This window comes from Moschus berezovskii, chromosome 20 (genome assembly GCF_049115385.1).
Source record: "Moschus berezovskii isolate FMDL1 chromosome 20, NW_MosBer_1.0, whole genome shotgun sequence".
In the NCBI taxonomy this organism is placed as follows: domain Eukaryota; kingdom Metazoa; phylum Chordata; class Mammalia; order Artiodactyla; family Moschidae; genus Moschus; species Moschus berezovskii.
Window position 1 is genome coordinate 54,106,349 of NC_142479.1, and position 20,029 is coordinate 54,126,377.

The 20,029-nt window shown below is 44.3% G+C and overlaps 2 protein-coding genes across 5 annotated transcripts in view; both read right to left on the reverse strand.

Annotated features, from left to right (window-relative positions):
* Positions 1–164: 164 nt before the first annotated feature.
* KLHL11 (kelch like family member 11) lies at positions 165–14,611 on the reverse strand. 2 transcript variants are annotated; one of them, XR_008683452.2, is made up of 3 exons: positions 12,729–14,611; positions 4,091–5,745; positions 165–2,091 (listed from the first exon to the last, which is right to left on the reverse strand). XR_008683452.2 is itself a non-coding variant. In XM_055407860.2 (2 exons), the coding sequence occupies exons 1-2, from the start codon at positions 13,271–13,273 to the stop codon at positions 4,164–4,166; spliced, it is 2,127 nt and encodes a 708-aa protein (XP_055263835.2). In that variant the 5' UTR covers positions 13,274–14,611; the 3' UTR covers positions 165–4,163. The 2 variants fall into 2 exon arrangements, 1 of the variants encoding a protein (XP_055263835.2); XM_055407860.2 differs by having other exon boundaries at positions 165–5,745.
* Positions 14,612–14,761: 150 nt separating this feature from the next.
* ACLY (ATP citrate lyase) overlaps positions 14,762–20,029 on the reverse strand; it is a 42,611-nt gene continuing 37,343 nt past the window's right edge. For all 3 annotated transcript variants that reach the window (XM_055407858.2, XM_055407857.2, XM_055407856.2), the window contains 6 exons: positions 18,992–19,142; positions 18,653–18,796; positions 17,007–17,120; positions 16,574–16,656; positions 16,240–16,316; positions 14,762–15,737 (listed from right to left, as the gene is read on the reverse strand). In XM_055407858.2, the coding sequence (XP_055263833.1) occupies positions 15,643–15,737; positions 16,240–16,316; positions 16,574–16,656; positions 17,007–17,120; positions 18,653–18,796; positions 18,992–19,142 (664 nt within the window). In that variant the 3' untranslated portion in view covers positions 14,762–15,642. The remainder of the gene's footprint in view (positions 15,738–16,239; positions 16,317–16,573; positions 16,657–17,006; positions 17,121–18,652; positions 18,797–18,991; positions 19,143–20,029) is intronic.

Sequence of the window (20,029 nt, forward strand, 5' to 3'; positions counted from 1 at the left end):
ATTAATTCTTTTTTTAAATAAATGCAGTGTTTAAACTTGTAAGAGTACTGGAAAATGTTCAACTTAAGGGAGCCAAGGGGTGGACGACGGAAGGGAGTACGAGGGGAAGAAGGAAGCAATTATATTCAATGGTCCATAATTAAAAGGAGAAATCACAGTGCAAGTCAGCTCTAAAGAAATACATTTATTTAAAACTTACATCAAGATGATTAGTAGCTCTAACACAGAACAAGGTAGCTTTAGGAACATAAAACAAGCTATTTTACAAGGCAATGTCTCAGACTGTCCTAAATTCTACATCTCTGACTTAATTAAAGTTTATATTTTAATTAAAAAAGTTTATACTTTTCAAGATTATACTTGCGGTTAAGATATGGGCTCGATACTGCTAGCCCAGAAAACTCACTGTATCAACTTGAACTAAGTATTTATTTTACATATCACTCAATGAGCCCCCGCACATAGACCATAAGATCTTTAACCATGTAGCAAGCTCTACTTTTCAACGAGTGCAAGTGCGTTAGGCTGAGGATTAAGTTAACAAGTGCTCGACTTTATGTGCTTCACGGTCTGACATCCGCAGTAATGGCCATATAGAGTAAGACAAAAGCCCAGCAAAGGTAATCAACAGAGAGCAGTTATCTGGCTATCTAATTAAATTCCTTGAAGCAAAATGACTACTATATTGTTTTACTGTTACTGTAATACATCACTGGGCTATGAGTTGTTTTGTTTCCAATGACCAAAACATGTTATAATGTAAGCATTATAACAAAAACAAAAATGGACTATTCTCAAGAAAGTAACAAGCTGGAGTGATAAACTGTGCCAAAATGTTTAACAATTTGAAAAAGGAGAGACTGAACTGTTTCTCCAAATAGTCTAAGGTTAAATGGCAACCTATAAACACCCTATTTTTCTAGTGTTGGCAGAGGACTTGCTTCACAATTCTACGTATTTGGAAAAGACATGAAATGTGGCTGATACACCCTTTTTAAGATTAGTTTGAGGCAAGTACAAAAAACATCCCTTTGGTTATGCTTGATTAGGCCAAGTAACTAAAATGTACAATTTAGCTTACCTGTCTACCTATAGTATAGTGTTCATATGAGAATTATGAAGCAGAGAACGAAGTATTTAAACAGACCACATGCTACACTAGTCAAGAAACATCAAAGAGGAAAAAGTGTGCTCTAGAAACTGCCTTACCAGCAGTCTGAAGAGTTTAATATACAAAAGCACACAAATCTGCCATAAACTTTATCTTTCCAGCTTCAAACCTCTGTTCTACATAAAAAAAGATTTCAATTTACTTTTTGGTCCCAGAAATACTACACAAAACCCAGTAATCAAGACAAAACTGATGTCCATAAATTTTTAGGTTTTCTTTCCTTTTTTTTTAAAGCAAAATAGTTTTGAATTGGCACAGCAAAAGCAAAGTTGTATATCAAGATACACAAGACCAATCATGCAAATCAGACTCACAACTTCAAGTGAGAGGTATTACTTAAACACTAAGCTCATGACTGACATTCTCAGTATGTACACCGGGCTTTTTTTTTTTAAAACTGTGGTGGGATAGGTATAACTCAAAGGATATCCATTCCAAGATCTAAGCAGTCTCACTTAAAGTTATATACAGTTCTTACTTTTTGATATAATCAATTCCCCTCTTTAAAAGCAACAACAACAAAAATGGTTTGCTTAAATACATGTTAAGCTGCCTTTTTAAAGCTGTATTTTTAACTGCTTAAATTGTCAAATGCAATCTACAGTTTTCATTAAAAAGGAAATTTCTTTTCCAAAGAGCCACTTCTGGCTAGTCATCATTAATCAGAACCTTTCCAAATGCTGAGGGATGTTATTTCTAGTTTAAAATTTCAGAATGTCAGCCTTGAACAGATTTAAGCAAATCTGGTTTCTTTCCTTATTAACAAGTTAGTTAGGATATTTTAGAAACACAAGTTATCGATGTGAAATCACACATGTGAATTCAAATATGAAAATTAAGAATTCAGTGGTCAGGAACCCTGCACACATGATCATGCAAGGAAGGACTTACCCTCTCTTTCCAGCCATGGCCTAGGCTGCCTGCCGAGTTAAAAAACAACAGTTTCAATCACGTTTTCAAAACCAGATTATACCTAAATCTTATGAGTTATGGCTTCTGCTACATCATGTGAAAAAAAAGACAACCCAACAAGTAACTTGGTAATCACTATCTCAGAAGACATCTCTGAGATAAAAAAAAAAAGAAAGCAATTAAAAAAACCTGACATCACACCCTCCTGGAAAGAAACTGATACCTTAGTGAGCTACTAAATTATTTCAATACCATCAAGAAAAGGAAGTTTGCTAGTATAGTCTATCAGAGACAAATGAGAACGCCATTCAATGAGCTTTTCTGTCTTGCATAGACCTCTCACAACTAAACAGCAATTCTCAGAATCTAACAACTTTTATTAAAATAGCTACAAATAAATGGAAATTAAGGAAATGGTAGAGATGGGGTAGGATAATATATCCTCATATAGAAATAGACTTGCAGTTTCCCATCCCTACCCTGGACTAAATTAAATGCATTTAAAGTAGATTTCCAACACATTTTTCAAAAATGTTCTTAGGCAAGGATACCAATTTAGAAATTTCAGGTAATTTATTAGCATAGAGTCCAAGGGCTAAGCATTAATAGTCCTGCAGCACACTGAGAGCCAAAATTCCTGGTTGTGCTTTTTCTTTTGATGTTTGATCCAACTGGTAAGAACTATAAAGAACTAACTGGGGGGTGGGGGGGGGGAATCACTGCACTTGGAATTTACCTTCTAGAATAGTATTCCAGAATGTCCAAGAAGGTAGAAACATTCTGAAAGAAACAAGAAAAGTACACTGGACCCCACACTTCAAACCACTAGAGCAGGAGTTTCTTATGTTAACTGAGTGCTAAAGGTCAACCTATGTGATAATTTGCATACTTCCTGGGCACAGGTGAGAAGATCAGAAGAATGCATTAGAATAAATAAAAGATAACCACAGTGATCAATTTTAAGAGCGGTAATTATGTGCCCAAATGTGGTAGTCGAGGCTCAGGCAAAGTTTCAATGAAGGTCTAGGGCAAATGGATAAAACATAATAATCCAGGTTGAGAAATAAGGCTCCTCTTTAGCAACATTTCCCTAAACTGTTACTTCCTTTCTTCCTATTTTGAAAAAAGTTTCTTTTAGAAAGGAATGATGAGGATTTCATATAATATGCATTAGAGCAAAATTTAAAACTAAAGGCATTGAGTGTTGATTGTCACAGGCATTATTTACACTCAGTAACTTATCTTCAAATAACTCCTGAAAAAAGCATTTAAAAATTTTTCAATGCCTTTGATTTCTTACTCTAGACTAGTAATATTTTCCTGCTTAGAGAAACAAATTTCAAAGATATAACTTCCTCTGTAATCAATTCATCAGTTAAAGATCAGTACTCTTGCTAACCACCATTATCTCAGAGTGATGGCCTGAAGTTTACAACAGAGATGCTAAAGAAATGAAAAATACTCCATAAATGCCAATCACAAATTTCTCCAGTCATGTCTTCTAGAAATAAACAAGATAGTATTTCAAGATAAACAAAGACAACAAAAGAGCAATGCAAACATTGTGAAATCATCTTGCTGAAACATTGTGCTTTTTCCTTCAGACTTCAACCTCACTATTGCACATTCCTCCTACAGAAGAGGGCTCAATGCATGTATTCTGATCTTGTCAAAGCCAACCATTAAGGGAAAAAAATGAAAAAGATTATCAAAATAAATGTGCAAATAAAATCGGTGCTTAAAGCATGTTCAAAACATAAGTCCCTAAGACAAAGAAGTTATAAACTGTTGGCAGAAAAACAACCAAGTAACTACACCTGGTTTTTCCATTTATCTTTAATAAGATCTTATTTTGCCAACATACACACAAACCAACAACAGATAAAAACTGCAAACTAACAAAAATTACCACATACTGAATTGATTTTCCCATTCTTCAGTTTTTAACTATATTTCCTTTATATGGGGTGATAATCCGTTCATGTAGAAAATAAGTTATTGACCTACTTTTTTCAAGTAACAGTCTGGGTATCTTCAGCCTCATGAAAAGGTCTGTTTTAAGCTGCATGCATCAAAGAACCTAGCATTCTATCTGAGAGCTTGGCATTCGCCGCATGTTTAGGGCATGTCGATGTATTTCTTGCATCTGTCTGATCCTGTCCTTCTGCCACATTAAGTTTTGAGGCATAGGATATCTCTGAGTGCCATGCAAGTACCGGTATGGGATTCTCACGTGGCAGGCAGTGGCTCGACAACGGGGTTGTGGCATGGGAGGAAGAAGCATCCACCGCTTTCTCTCAGCACAGTATCGGTAGGCTTCTTTCCGATACTGCTTGTCAATATCATCACTGTTTTTCCAGCCTCCGATAATGAAAACGTCATCTTTGTAATAGCAAATGGCCGCTCCTTCAATGCTTAGGACTTCCGGGGGTAAACTTTCAAGGATCTCATCAGAAACCTGGCTGGCGATTTTTTGTATCGCCTCTTCATTTTCTAAAGAATAACTCTTGGGGCAGCATGAGGCTGTCTGATAAAAGTTTGAGTTGACCACAGACATTTGGAAAAAGCAGTAATTGTCAATAAGCGGCAAAGATTCCACATCTTGCCACTGTCGAGTCTCTGTGTCGTAGCAAGTAATGACAGCCTTTAATCCATCTTCAGTGTCCCGGTCCACAGGAGTGCGGGCAGCAATGTACACGAACCGGTCTTCAATGGCGAGCGCTTTCACATCCCGAAGAATCTTTGGTGCTGATTCCAAGTTGTGCCATTTATCTAGCTCGGGATTATAAACAGTCACATCCTTAAAACCGGGACTGAAGTTGCCATGCCCTCCAATGCTGTAGAGCTTCCCCTTGACTTCTGTTAGCCCAAAAGAATGCTTCCTTGTCATCAGACTACAAACGTGTTCCCAGGTATTCAAATTTGGATTATACCTTTCCACAGTTTTAGCGAACCCGGGTTCCATTGACCCAGCAACATACACGTAGGATTCTGTTACTGCAACGGCATGTCCATCAAGGTGATTATGGATATGGGGTAGGTTTACCCATCTGTCCTCATCGACAAAATATCCCACACATTCACTTAAATAGTCCCCTCCTTCTGACACGCCTCCAATAACCATGATCACGTCCATGTTTTGCCCATAGCGAGGTAATAATGAGACGTGAGAAGCAGGATGCTGGAATGTGCCAGACTGTATGTTCTCAGCTCTCAGAGCGTGCCTCTCCACTGCATCAGCCACCAACTTGACGCAAACTTCATTATTGGCCACCAGCCTCTCTGGTTTGACATGACGAGTAAGGTAAGTAGGTTTCATCTGTGACAATCTGAGCAATTTAAAAAGTTCTTCAAAGTATCTCTCTCTCTCTTCAGCATTTCTCTGAACCCACTTCAAAACTGTTTCGAATAGAACCTCTTCGGAATCAACTGTGATCTCCAAGTCCGACAGCCAGTCTCGGATGAGGTGGAAAGGTAAAGTATAGAATTCCTCATCCTGAATTACTTTGTGGAAGTTTCTTCGTATCATATCCGCTGCTTTCAGAGCAAGCTGGCTTAGGGTATACATGTGAGCTAAGCTGTGAATGGCCACACAATTAGACAGATGAAGCTTTTTCTTGAGAAATTCTCCACAAAACTCTTTTAAACGAATTAATAGGAACCTAAAACCAAGAAAAAGAGGAAGGATTAATTTTCAAATGTGCATACTCTGAAAATGCTCTTTGAGAACATCTAAATTATACAAACTGAAATGTAAGTTTCATCTCACTTCATTCACAACACTTGAAAAAGAAAAGCAAATCCTCCCAAATTAAACAGGACTGTGTGGGAAAGTATGTTTAAAAGCATATGTAAAAATCATCTTTAATATATTTTATTTACATTAGATAGTTTACATGTAATTATATATTATACAAAGCTTTGTGATACACACACAAAATGGAGTTTTTGATTATGTAAGGTGATTTCAGAACATATCCTTTAATAAAGAACAACAGTCCTACACTCTGTTTCCACTGTAATTTACCCTTGGCAAAGGCAAACCTCAATCCAAACTTGTCTGTGCCATCCTGCCCAAGAACCTGGCCAGCAACCAGTCTCTTCTTAGATGAGGCTGGGTCTCAATGAAGACTTCCTTAAGCATCAACTACATGGTATAAAAACTGTGACTCCTGGGAGGCTGTCTGGTCGGATTTCAGAGGAATGGCAATGCATGCTTTGTGTCAGAGGTTTTAATCTGAGCTTTCTCCCTGAGTAACCCAGGGGTGGGGGCAGGGGTGGTGCTCAGGGGTCTTGTCCTGAGCTGGGTTCTCATTAAAGCAGGAGTGGCAAGGCAAACTCAAAGATCTGAAGAAGTCAAGAAATGAAATAACAGAAAATGTGTAGGCCCGTCCACATTAAAAAGAAAAGCGGTTTAGCATGTAGCTGACTAGATGTTGTTCAGTTCAGTTCAGTCGCTCAGTCGTGTCCGACTCTCTGCGACCCCATGAATCACAGCACGCCAGGCCTCCCTGTCCATCACCAACTCCAGGAGTTCACTCAAACTCATGTCCACAGAGTCGGTGATGCCATCCAGCCATCTCATTCTCGGTCGTCCCCTTCTCCTCCCGCCCCCAACCTTTCCCAGCATCAGAGTCTTTTCCAGTGAGTCAACTCGTCGCATGAAGTGGCCAAAATATTGCAGTTTCAGCTTTAGCATCAGTCCTTCCAATGAACACCCGGGATTGATCTCCTTTAGAACGGACTGGTTGGATCTCCTTACAGTCCAAGGGACTCTCAAGAGTCTTCTCCAACACCACAGTTCAAAAGCATCGATTCTTCGGCAATCAGCTTTCTTCACAGTCCAACTCTCACATCCATACATGACCACGGGAAAAACCATAGCCTTGACTAGACGGACCTTTGTTGGCAAAGTAATGTCTCTGCTTTTTAATATACTATCAAGGTTGGTCATAACTTTCCTTCCAAGGAGTAAGCGTCTTTTAATTTCATGGCTGCAATCAGCATCTGCAGTGATTTTGGAGCCCAAAAAAATAAAGTCTGACACTGTTTCCACTGTTTTCCATCTATTTCCCGTGAAGTGATGGGACCAGATGCCATGATCTTTGTTTTCTGAATGTTGAGCTTCAAGCCAACCTTTTCACTCTCCTCTTTCACTTTCATCAAGAGGCTTTTGAGTTCCTCTTCACTTTCTGCCATAAGGGTGGTGTCATCTGCATATCTGAGGTTATTGATATTTCTCCCAGCAATCTTGATTCCAGCTTGTGCTTCTTCCAGCCCAGCATTCCTCATGATGTACTCTGTATATAAGTTAAATAAGCAAGGTGACAATATACAGCCTTGACGTACTCCTTTTCCTATTTGGAACCAGTCTGTTGTTCCATGTAAAGTTCTGACTGTTGCTTCCTGACCTGCATACAGGTTTCTCAAGAGGCAGGTCAGGTGGTCTGGTATTCCCATCTCTTTCAGAATTTTCCACAGTTTATTGTGATCCACACAGTCAAAAGCTTTGGCATAGTCAATGAAGCAGAAATAGATGTTTTTCTGGAACTCTCTTGCTTTCTCCATGATCCAGCGGATGTTGGCAATTTGATCTCTGGTGCCTCTGCCTTTTCTAAAACCTGCTTGAACATCTGGGAGTTCACGGTTCACATACTGCTGAAGCCTGGCTTGGAGAATTTTGAGCATGACTTTACTAGCGTGTGAGATGAGTGCAATTGTGCGGTAGTTTGAGCATTCTTTGGCATTGCCTTTCTTTGGGATTGGAATGAAGACTGACCTCTTCCAGTCCTGTGGCCACTCCAAATTTGCTGGCATATTGAGTGAAGCACTTTCACAGCATCATTTTTCAAGATTTGAAATAGCTCAACTGTAATTCCATCACCTCCACTAGCTTTGTTCGTAGTGATGCTTTCTAAGGCCCACTTGACTTCACATTCCAAGATGTCCGGCTCTAGTTCAGTGATCACGTTATCGTGACTATCTTGGTCGTGAAGATCTTTTTTGTACAGTTCTTCTGAGTATTCTTGCCACCTCTTCTTAATATCTTCTGCTTCTGTTAGGTCCATACCATTTATGTCCTTTATCGAGCCCATCTTTGCATGAAATGTTCCCTTGGAATCTCTAATTTTCTTGAAGAGATCTCTTGTCTTTCCCATTCTGTTGTTTTCCTCTGTTTCTTTGCATTGATCACTGAGGAAGGCTTTCTTATCTCTCCTTGCTATTCTTTGGAACTCTGCATTCAGATGCTTATATCTTTCCTTTTCTCCTTTGCTTTTTGCTTCTCTTCTTTTCACAGCTATTTGTAAGGCCTCCTCAGACAGCCATTTTGCTTTTTTGCATTTCTTTTCCATGGGGATGGTCTTGGTCCCTGTCTCCTGTACAATGTCATGAACCTCCGTCCAGAGTTCATCAGGCACTCTATCTATCTAGATGTTGTTGGCTCACATAAATTAATCTGGCAGAATTAAGACCTAAGGGTGGCCAATTTGAGACCACTGCTAAGGGCATGGCAACCCACTCGAGTATACTTGCCTGGAGAATCCCATGGACAGAGGAGCCTAGAGGGCTAAGAGTCCATAGGGTCACAGAGTTGGACACGACTGCAGCGATTTAGCACACACACTAAGGATTAAATCTCCAGAATGGAGAACATAAACAATTTAAGAATGAATTCACCAGTCAGTCCAGGCCTCTCTCACTTCAGTAACCACTTGCTACTATGATTATTGTGCTTAATAACTAACTGACTTGTGATATGAAGATGAATTTCAAGACAGGCTTCCTTTACCCTCTTCAGGGAGCATACCATCTTAGACATTAGACAAAGACAAGGCAGAGTGGTTAAGAGATCCAGTGGCTCTCAAATATGCCTGGGGGCCAGGGTCACTCTTTCTTGGGCTTCCCCACCTTTTACTTGTGACTTCTGGCAGGTGCTCCAGGTAAGCCAACACATATTTCCTTGGACAGGTGTTTGGAAACACTGCTCTATAAAAACAATAGCTGCCTGTCCTATACTAGGCCTGTGTCACGTGACAGGGATCATGCTGGGCACTTCCTATTATCGCTTTACAGTGTAAGTGCCCTGCAAGGTAGGTATGATCAACAGACAGACTATATGGGGGAGGAGGGGTTGTAAAAGAATCCTGCCTCAAAGCTGATGGGTAAGACTGGCTGTGACGGTGGCAGCGCATAGTGTCAAACACAAAGTGGCTACTCAGCAACTGACATACAGAGAGAAGTTAAAGTTTTAAGCAAATTGTCTGGGGGTTTTCTCTCCTCTTCTCACCCAAGTCTCCAGTAAAGGACGGGTAAATCTGAAAGAACAAAAGCTCACACAACAGAAGAAAACAGAGCTGGAGTGAGTGCAATGACCCTTCTCTATCCATCTGCATTCGACAAACCACCCCTTTCAGACATCCATCTGCCACATTCCACCCTCAAACAGATGACCCAGCATCATGCTTTGAGAAAACAGAAGCAATCAGGCAAAAACTTCATTTTCCCTTTATCCAATCCTTTTTTTTCCCCCAGCCACATCAAGAGACTTGGAGGATCTTAGTTCTTCAACCAGGGCTTCAACCTGGGTCCAAGCAGTGAAAGCCATGAGTCCTAATCCCTGGACCACCAGAGAATTCCCTCCCACTATTCAATTTGTCTGCCTACAGCTGTACCCTATACTCTGCCTTCCCAGTCCAACTTCTCCACTTTTAATATGGATTCTATCCAAGAACCTTCTTGGTTTCAAAGATTCTGGTCCTTATCAACTTCTCCTCTTCCACGGATTCATTTTCATCAGCACACAAACACACTCCTGGATCTCTCAGGTTGTGTGCCTGAATGCTTAGTCACTCAGTCGAGTTCCCGACTCTCGCAACCCCATGGACTGTACCCTGTCAGGCTGCCCTGTCCATGGAATTTTCCAGACAAGAATACTGGAGTGGGTTGCCATTTCCTCCTTCAGAGATCTTCCCGACCCAGGGATCGAACCCAAGTCTCCTGCACCTCCTGCATTGGCAGGCGGATTCTTTACCACTGAGTCACCTGGGAAGCCCATCTCCTAACTTACAGAGGGAAAAAGACTTCCCTGGATGACTCCTCACACAGGTCCATGAGTATCATTTTTCTGATCCTCTTGACAGACTATTTCTTAAATACTATTTTTTAAAAATACTGTATTATTTGGCTGCTTGAGGTATCTTTTAGTTGTGGCATGTGGGATCTAGGTCCCAGACCAGGGATAGAACCTGGGCCCCCTGCATTGGAAGTGCAGCATTTTAGCCACTGGACCACCAGGGAAAGTCCCAACGGTCAGACTTAAATGGTTCTTGTCAGTGCCATCAATGACCTCTATTATCACCAAATCCAATGATCACTTACAAGTGACAGAGTTGACATGATTGGCTACTCCCTCCTTGGTACACTCTAGCCTTCCATGGAATCAGGTGCTCTGCTGGTGTCCCTTTAACATTCTGGAGAACCCCAGAGCTCAGTCCTTCAGTTTCTCTTTTCTATCTACACTCTCTTCTTGAGTAATTTTATCCAGTCCCAAAGCTTTAATTATCATCTATATGCTAATTTCCTCCCAATCTCTAGCTCCCAATGCTCTTCCATCCAATGTCCTATTAGACATCCAGTAGAAGACATTTCCTGGACCAAAAACCAAACTTCTGATCTTCCTCCCAAACACTTTCCTGCAGTTTTCCACATCTTAATCAATAATAACTCCATCTTTCCAATGGGTCAAAAAACCAGCAGTCTTTTCCCTCATCCCTCACATCAAATCCCCTGGCAAATCTCTCTCCTCTGCCTTCAAAATACGTCTAGAATCAAAGCATTTCTCATCACTTTTACTTCTCCCTCCTCAGTCTAAGCCTCTACCACCTCTGTAACAACCTCCTAGTCTCTCTGTTTCTGCCCTTGCAGCACCTTCCCCACCACCTCATACTTTTTCTCAACACAGCAGAATTCTCCAAATCAGACTGCATCATTACTCTACCCTAAACCTTCCCATGTTACTCAGAGTAGGAACCCAAGTCCTTCCACAGGCTGACACAGCCCTGTGGGATCTGGACCCATCCCTATTACCACCCTCAGGCCTCTCCTACTTTTCTTGCCCTGCATCCCTCTGATCCAGCCACACTGGCCTTTTGCTATTCTCTAGCCTCCAGAGCGGAGAAGGCAATGGCAAGCCACTCCAGTACTCTTGCCTAGAAAATCCCATGGATGGAGGAGCCTGGTGCTGCAATCCATGGGGTCGCTGGGGGTCGGACACGACTGAGCGACTTCACTTTCGCTTTTCACTTTCACACATTGGAGAAGGAAATGGCAACCCACTCCAGTGTTCTTGCCTGGAGAATCCCAGGGACGGGGGAGCCTGGTGGGCTTCCGTCTATGGGGTCACACAGAGTCGGACACGACAGAAGTGACTTAGCAGCAGCAGCCTCCAGAGACGGAGAAGGCAATGGCACCCCACTCCAGTACTCTTGCCTAGAAAATCCCATGGACGGAGGAGCCCGGTAGCCTGCAGTCCATGGGGTCGCACATAGTCGGACACAACTAAAGCGACTTAGCAGCAGCAACAGCAGCCTCCAGAGAAGCTCCATCTCAGGGTCTATGCACCTGAGACGTCCCCTACCTGAAACACTCTTAACCACACCTCTTTTGATTCTTTGCAAATGTCTTTTTCTTCAAGAGGATTTCACTATCCATTCAATTTAAAAAACAGCTTCTTTACATCAACATTTTCTGTATGACCCGCCATCCTTCATTTTTCAAAATAGCTAGAGCAATCATCCAACATGCTGTTTTATTTGCCGTCCATCTACTTATGTAAGTGCAATGCGGAAAGTGATTTTTGTCTATTTTGTTCACTGCTGAATCCCCAGATGCTCAGAACCCAGTGTCTGACTCAGGAGGTAGCTGTTCAAATAACAAATATGCACATAGAATACTGCCCCAAAAGGCTCCTCCCCATCTCCAAACTGCATTCACCTGCTTCCTAAATAGTTTCTGGAATATCCATCTGGGCCCTCTAAAACCCATTTTCCACAATAGCAGAATCATCTTAAAAATATTTCAGTCAAATAATTTCTTTAGCTAGCTTCACATCACCTTGTAAACCATCCAAACTCCTTTATCCAACGCATTTCACACACCCTTCTCCCCTTCACCCCCTAGATCACTCAATTTTCCTTTTTTACTTCTCTAAGCCAAACGAGATGCGGGGCCTTTGCGCTATCTACCAGGAATGGTCATTCCCCATCTTCGCATGGCCAGGATTCCCCTGCCATTTAAAGATCGGTTTAAATGTCACCTCCTGAGAAAAGTGTTTACGCAATTACTATCCTTTTAAAATGTCAACACTGTACTCATTAAAAGCGGACTTTTTCATTGCCTTTGTCTCTGCACCTGCAGACACCCCTCGCCTGACTGGCCGGCTGCACCCTCTGTGCCCAGCGCAGTGGCGATCCCACAACACACAGCAGGCGCTCAATAAGTATCAAACGAAGGCACTTCGTTAGGGCTCACTCGAGCCTACCCAGGGCACTGCCCTCCCCGCCTTTTCCCGCGCCCTCCCTGGATGCGGCCCGCGCTCAGCGAGCATCTCCACCCCCGCCCTCCGCATCCCGCCTCCGTCCCCTACCTGTCGGCCAGCTCCAGCACCTCGTGCACGCTGCCCGTGCTGACGCGGATGCGCCCGGTGTACATGTATTCGATAACGGCTTCCACCGTGTCGGGTTCGGGCCCGGGCTCGGAGCTCCACTTGCGCATCTCCACCCGGCCCGAGCGGGACTCGGAGAACTGACCCGAGAGCAGGGGCGTGAAGTACTCGGTGGCGGCGGCCAGCACCGAGCGGTGGGCCCGGAACTCTCGGCCTCCCGCACCGCCGAAGCACAAGGTGATGTCGCAGAAGAGGCCCTGGCGCCGCTGTTCGTTCTGCCTCCACGACAGCTCCGAGCAGTGAGAGCTGCACTCGAAATCCTCGGCCTCCGGGCCGGGGTCGCCCCCGCTCGCCTCCATTGCAGACAAACCAGGCCCAGGCCCGAAGTCCACCGTGCCGCTACCTCTGACTTCGGCGGCTAGCCCCGCGGAGCCGGCGGCGGCCGTCTCCATGCTCTCCATCTCCAGCACCTGCAGAGATGCAGCCGCGGCCGCCGCGGCCGCCGCCGCCACAGCCGCAGCCGCCATCTTGAGGCCGCCGCGCCCGACTCCTCAGTCTCCGAACGATTCTACCGTTCTGGTGCGACGCAGAGGGATTCTGGGAATAAATAGTAGGCGCGGGGCGGAGCCGGCCGCCGCTGGGTCTGCGCACGCGCCGCCGCGCCTGCCCCTCGGCATCCCCCTCTGGTAAGGGGCCACTGTTGTGCCCCCGTTATGACTGTTTTTCCCGAAGGCCGCCCATTCACATGCCCATGGGGACGACGGCTCTTTCCTTCTCCTAGAGAGCAGCGTGTTCTTCGTGGTGAAACAAAAGCCACCTTAGACACTCACCCATTAGTGTCTTGAGTGGCACCGTTGGATTTTTATTTAAAGGTTTAGAGTGGCCTTGGAGTAAAAATGGAAAAAAGAAAAAAGACTTGAGACTGAGTCCCAGTTAAGTGGATGAGGGTGAGCAAGTAACTTACTGTCTTTGAACTAATTTTTCTTTTAAAAACGGGATACTGTCCAACTTGGCAGACCGCTGTGAAAGGTAAATGAGGTGTTTAACCTTCAGGTGTTTTTACATAGTGCTTGGTCCACAATTACTGTTCCATACGTACTTGTTTAAAAGATGAATAAAAGCCACTTTGAGGTTTCAGGCAAGGTAGTGGCTTAATCAGATGCACCTTTAAAAATCTCTCTGGTGGGCTGCTTGGAGTGGGCTGTAAGGAGACAAAATTAGAACTAGGGGCACTAAGTTAGCAGACCCGATATGGACAGATCAGAAAGTTATTTAAAAGATAAATGTACAGGACTTGCCAACCAGAGAAGTGAAGGAAAGGATGCCTTCCAGGTGTTTGGCTTGAGTATCTAAGTAAACCTTTGGTTTCCATTCACTGAGAAATGGGAGGCACAATTTCAGGGGAGAAGATACTGGGGTTTATTTTGAAGATAGTATCTTTTTAAAATCTATTTATCTGTCTGCACCTGGTGGCATACTGGATCTTAGTTCCCCAACCAGGGATGGAACCCAGGGCTGCTGGCAGTGAGATTGGGCAGTCCCAAACACTGGACTGCCAGGGGAATTCCCTTGATTCTTTTTTAAGAGATGTATGAACTTTCTTTTTTTAAGATCTTGTTTATTTTTTATTGCGAGCTATCTTTGTTGCTGCACTTGGGCCTTCCCTAGTGGCAGCGGGGGCTACTCTTCTTTGCCATGTGTGGGCTTCTCATTGTAGTGGCTTCTCTTGTTGCGGAACACAGGCTCCAGGCACTCAGGCTCAGAAGTTGTGGCTCACAGGCTCTAGAGTGTGGGTTCAGTAGTTGTAGCACATGGGCTTTAGTTGCTCCTCAGCATGTGGAATCTTCCCAGACCAGGGATTGAACCTGTGTCTCCTGCACTGGCAGGCGGATACCCATCTACTGTACCATCAGCAAAGTCCGTGGATGAACATTTTAAAACTGCATGTAGTAAAACTTAGTAAGTACATTTCAAAGGAATGCAGATGAAAATATATGGATGACATGAGATGGTAGTCAGTGTTACTATATAGTTTATTTAAACCAAACTATGATATTACAGAGGAAAGACTGAGGTGGCAGCTGCCTGGAATCTTTGTGGATTACAGATGCAAACTGGCTGGAGAAGAGTCAATAACAGACAAAAGTCAGTTGCATAAATACAGAGAACATAAGACACAAGACTTCACAGCTTTTTGCTTTGCACTTCCATTTTAAACATATGTATGTTGCAAGTTTACATTTTAAATTACCACTCTCCATTCTCTGTAACAATGGCTAAGGATGCAGTGGTCCCATTCCCCCTGACACAAGCAGATACTGGTCTGCAACAGGGAACATTTTGGGGAGATACCAAACAAACTCCTAACACACAACATACAAAAAGATCCTAAAAAAAAAAAATCAGATTAATACAATGCTCTTCAGGTTATATGAGGAAGAAAAGGGAAAAAAATAAGATATTAGGAGTAGGGGTCCTTTAAATGGAAAGTATCTTGAGGTCTTAAAAGTGTCATTCCCTTCCTTCAAGGGAAAACCTTTTTTTTATGCTAATAGAAAAAATAAAGAAAGCAACGTTGTAACACCCTCCAATGAGGAAGAACACTATCCTGACAGTGCTTAGATGCTTCCATATAATAAATATAGCAGGTAGCAGAGCAAATGTCACAAGTATTGGCTGGGTTCTTATTTCTATGCTTATAAAAAAAAATATTAAGCTTCTTTGTGTAGACTGAACAGTGTTAGCCTGTGGGTATTGGTCTTCAATGTCTGTACACTGGGGGCTGTTTATACTCCAGGCCCATCCTTTAAGCAAGCTCCAGTGCCAGATGTCTGTGGCTATTTCCCAGGGGAAGAGTTCTCGTCATCACTTTATTGTAATAGGGTTCCTGGCTCTGTTACATGCTCATGTGTTCCGGAAGAACATATGAAATATCATCCCATGGGTGACGGTAGAGCCCCTGCTTCAGCCTCTTCTGATCAAGATAGTGTCCTAAAATAGAGCAAACGCATCTTTTTGTTAAGAGCTGGTGAGTGTTGAATTTTGGTGAGGGAGAGAAGATAAGGAAGGGAAATCTTACTAATACACGAAAAAAATGGGGAAGCACATCTAGATCCGTCCCCACAGGCAGATGTTTGCATTGGTAAAAGGAACTGTTGGATTTCATTCTGTTTTCCTAGGCTAGCAATCAAACTCACTTCCAAGAAAATCGGAACAAAGATAAAGCAGAAGTTAAACAAAGGAAGAATTAGCAACAATGATCAAGACAATGTGACATCTCTCTGATAGAAACTGGCCCGGGAAATTCCCGGGTGGTCCAGTGGTTAGGACCCAGATTTGACCCAGCTTGAGGAACTAAGATCTTGCAAGCTGTGCAGGACAGCCAAAAAGAGAAAAAGAAAGAAACTGGCCACATTTGTAAGTGGTATACCTAAACCATGGGGTAAAACAAACAAAAAACCGAAACCAAACAGAACTCTTACTACCAACTTACCAATGAAGCCCATACTCCTTCCTAGCACAAAGATGCCGTTGAGGGCTCCAATGTCAATATATTCATCAGCTTCCTCCCTGTAACACACAATTCACTTGTAGTTTTCAAATGGTTCACATGACTGCCCTCCTCCCCACAGACACTATAATTTCTGCCTAGGAATGAGAAGCTAGCTCTCTTTGGACTCTAATTAGTAAAGGGAGGGTGTTCTGGGTGGTACGCGTAGAGGCAGTTCTTAATGCTCTCTAATGACCGTGCATTGCTCTTGGAGTTGGGAGGAATCACCGAGAAAAATCAATAAACATTAGGAGGACAAAAATAGCTGCAAGCTCACCGAGTGAAGGACCCGCAGTGTCTAAGCATGTCTACAAACGCAACTCCAATTAAACCGTCTACATTCAGGATAAGGTTTGGCTTCTGGGAAGGCAAAAAAAAAAAAAAAAAATCAACGCATTTATCATTATTACTCATTTTTGTTCTGCATGATGTTCCACTATTACTACTAAAACTACCACTATGAATTCCTGACCACTATTTAAAAACCTCTCACCAACACATCCCAGGAGAGACTGTCTTGATTTCTGAGGTCTAGCAGAGGACTCTCGTTGACACTGAGTATGTGTCAACTTAGTTAAGCAACAGAAACAAAAATCTTTCAGAAAACCGGGTTCAATTTTAGCTGCACAATCGAACTGTGACTTGGCAGTCATTTTCTCCAAGAAATTCACCCGAACCCTGATTTGGGAATTAGGAACATTTTCTTTTACCTTGGAGGTGGTGATCTTCTCTACTTCCAGTGCGTAGTCGAGCAGCGGGGTGGCAGGGAAGTGCTGTCTGACATAATCTTTGAGAATCTGCACGCGCATGTCTGGGTTGTTGATCTAGGAAGTGATACAAAGTTAGAGGAACCACTCTGACACAGCTGTTAAAAGACATGTTCCTGGGACTTCCCTGGTTGTCCAGTGGTTAAGACACCACACTTTCACTGCAAGGGGCATGGGTTTGATCCCTGGTGGAGGAACTAAGACCTCACGTGACACAAGTCAAAAAAAAGGACGTGTTCTTGCTTGTGTCACAGGTAAACACAGCTGTATGTGTCATATCCACTGCTGTGCGGTTTAAGGTTTCTGATGTCCTCTCATATTTGAGCCTCAAAACCACCTGAGATGCGGAGATGTTGGATAAATTAGCCAGGGATCCTACAGGGTCAAGCAGCAGGGTGCAGGACTTCCCTGGCGGTCCAGTGGTTAGAACTCTGCGCTTTCACTGCCGGGGGCCCAGGTTCAATCCCTGGTTGGGGAACTAAAATCTCAGGCCGAGCAGCACAGCTAAAAACCAAACCAAACAAAAAAACGCCCAAAAGGAGCACGCACCTTCCAACAGGAAGTCTGAGGTTCTAGCCACTAGGCACACTGCTCATCAGCAACCTAGTCAAGATGTAACCAAGTTTTACAAAGTTCTTAGTTTTTAACTAAGTAAGTACATGTTGGCAGTGGGGCAGCAAAGCACCCCTGAAATTCCAAGAAACCCTCTGGACCTGCAATGAGTGTAGATGAACTCTTGGTTCAGAGACCCATACTAGGCAGTTCCATCAGCAGGGGAGTGAGACGGACTGGGTGCCAAGTCCCAATACCACAGTGACCTCCTCCCTTGGCCAAGATACACAAGGCCAGGATGGACTCCAGGAAGGAAGGCACCCAAAACCTGGGCATGGCAGCACAGGCGTGATGCTAGCTAGGCAAGGCGCCCTGTGCTGTGTGCGCACCGTCTGCCTGGGAGCTGGGGATGGCTGGTCCAAGTTCTGCGAGGCCCAGATGGAATGTCCCTCAGCAGAAACCACTGTCTCCGGTTCAGTCTTTGCCATCCAGCCACCTATGGACTTACTCTGCACTGGCCCAGCGTGGGGATGACGGGATGAATACAGGATACTCTTGTATTAATCCGAGTCATACACTCCACTTAGGCCAGCAGAGTGACTGACTCCCTGAGGTTTCTGGAGCGGTGGAGCCATGGACCCTGAACTGTCCCTGTGGGGCCCCAAGCAGCTGCCACTTCTTCTTCTCTCGTTCCCTTTGATTTCTAAACATAACTCGGCCCCAGGAGCCACTGAGATTGTTGGAGTTGTTACCTCAGTCCACAGCATTATCTAGTGACCGATATGTCCCCTTAACCCTGACCTTAGTCCTTTCTCCTGTGAAAGTCATCTGGAAAGCTAAAGTTACCAAGGTCCCAGTACATCACATTTTCACACCACAACTGAACATGATAGAAGCTGTTTACAGGCAATCCGTTTTGTAATGGGAAAAAGAGCTGTGTCGGCATCTGTCAGCAGAGCTTTGCCTGCTGGAAGCCGAGAGCGCGGCTGTGCCCCACACCCCGCTGACCCAGTGCCTGGAGGAGAAAGACAACTCACCGACTTTACTCGGTGACCGATGCCCATGATAAGCTTTCCTTCCTTCTTCATCTTGTTCACAAACTCCATGGGGATGATGCCGCTGTCAAAGGCCTTGCTGAACATCTTGGCTGCTGCATCCAGGGCACCCCCAAACCGGTCGCCCTGTGGGAGGAGCCAGCCCACGTCACCCCAAACTGTCAGTCTTCTTCAGCTTCTCGGGCTCATCCAGGGCTCCCCTCGACGGCCCCCGGCACGGGGTCTCACACTCCATGGCTCCCTCTAGGACTGCAAGGCAGCCAAGTGGCATGATGCCAAAGGTGGGTGTCCCCGCTGTTCACCTCCTAGGATAATACTCACGATGGTGAGCAGTCCCGAGGTGAGGCTGGAGACTAGGTCCTTGCCGGCCCGAGCGCAGATGATGGTGTTATGAGCCCCAGAGACTGCAGGCCCATGATCAGCTGTCACCATCAGGCACATCTCAATGAACTGGCAAGAGTACTTGGGCAACCTGGAGGAGGGCGGGCACAGGGGAGAGGACACGAGAGCAGGAACAAAGGTGAGGGGCTGAACAGGAGATACACTGGCGAGGCCGTGGTCCTCCTGTGTCCCATCTCCTTGAATAAGTCACCCAAACTCTAGAAGGGCAACAAGCCCCCAGTCCAGGTCTGACACTATCTTACAACTCCAAGGCAGAACTCTTTTGATCCCTGAGTGGCTCTGGATGTTGCTGATATCAAATACTGCTTTTAAAATTGAGCTTAGCAAGCAGGGCTTGAAACCTCTTCTTTGGGCAGTTTTTTTCCGCTGAGCTGCTGCGACAGGATGTGACCTGTGTTTGAAGTTACTACTCTCCACGTGCCAAGCAGAGAGGAGGTGAGGGCCCTGGTCCCTTTCACAGTGCAGTGATCAACCTCCCACTGATGACTAAGAACAAAGTCTGGGGAGTTCCCTGGTGGTCCAGTGGTTAGGACTCCACACTTTCACTGCTTGGGCAGGTTCCATACCAGGTTGGGGAATTAAGATCCCACAAAGTGTGCGGCACAATCAGAAAAAAAAACAAAAACACAAAAACCCACAAAATAAACAAAATCCCCCCAAAGTCTGGAGCTGTGGGGATGCAAGAGAACATATAATGAGAACTGTCGGGTGTTATAAGCCTTGAACTTTTCCCAGGAAGGGCTCAAGGCAGGACCCAGACCCATCTCTCGGAGGTGAGACCAGGATACACACCAAGATTTCCACCTGGCTTTCTGCCCAGGACCACTCCAAGGCAGGGCTCTGTGACTATGTATTCATCGGCCTCCTTGCCCAGCTGTCAGTCCCAGGGCAGGGCTGAGCTTGGGAGTTGCAGAGAAACTCCGATTTCCACCCCCATGCAAGCTGATAAGACACAAA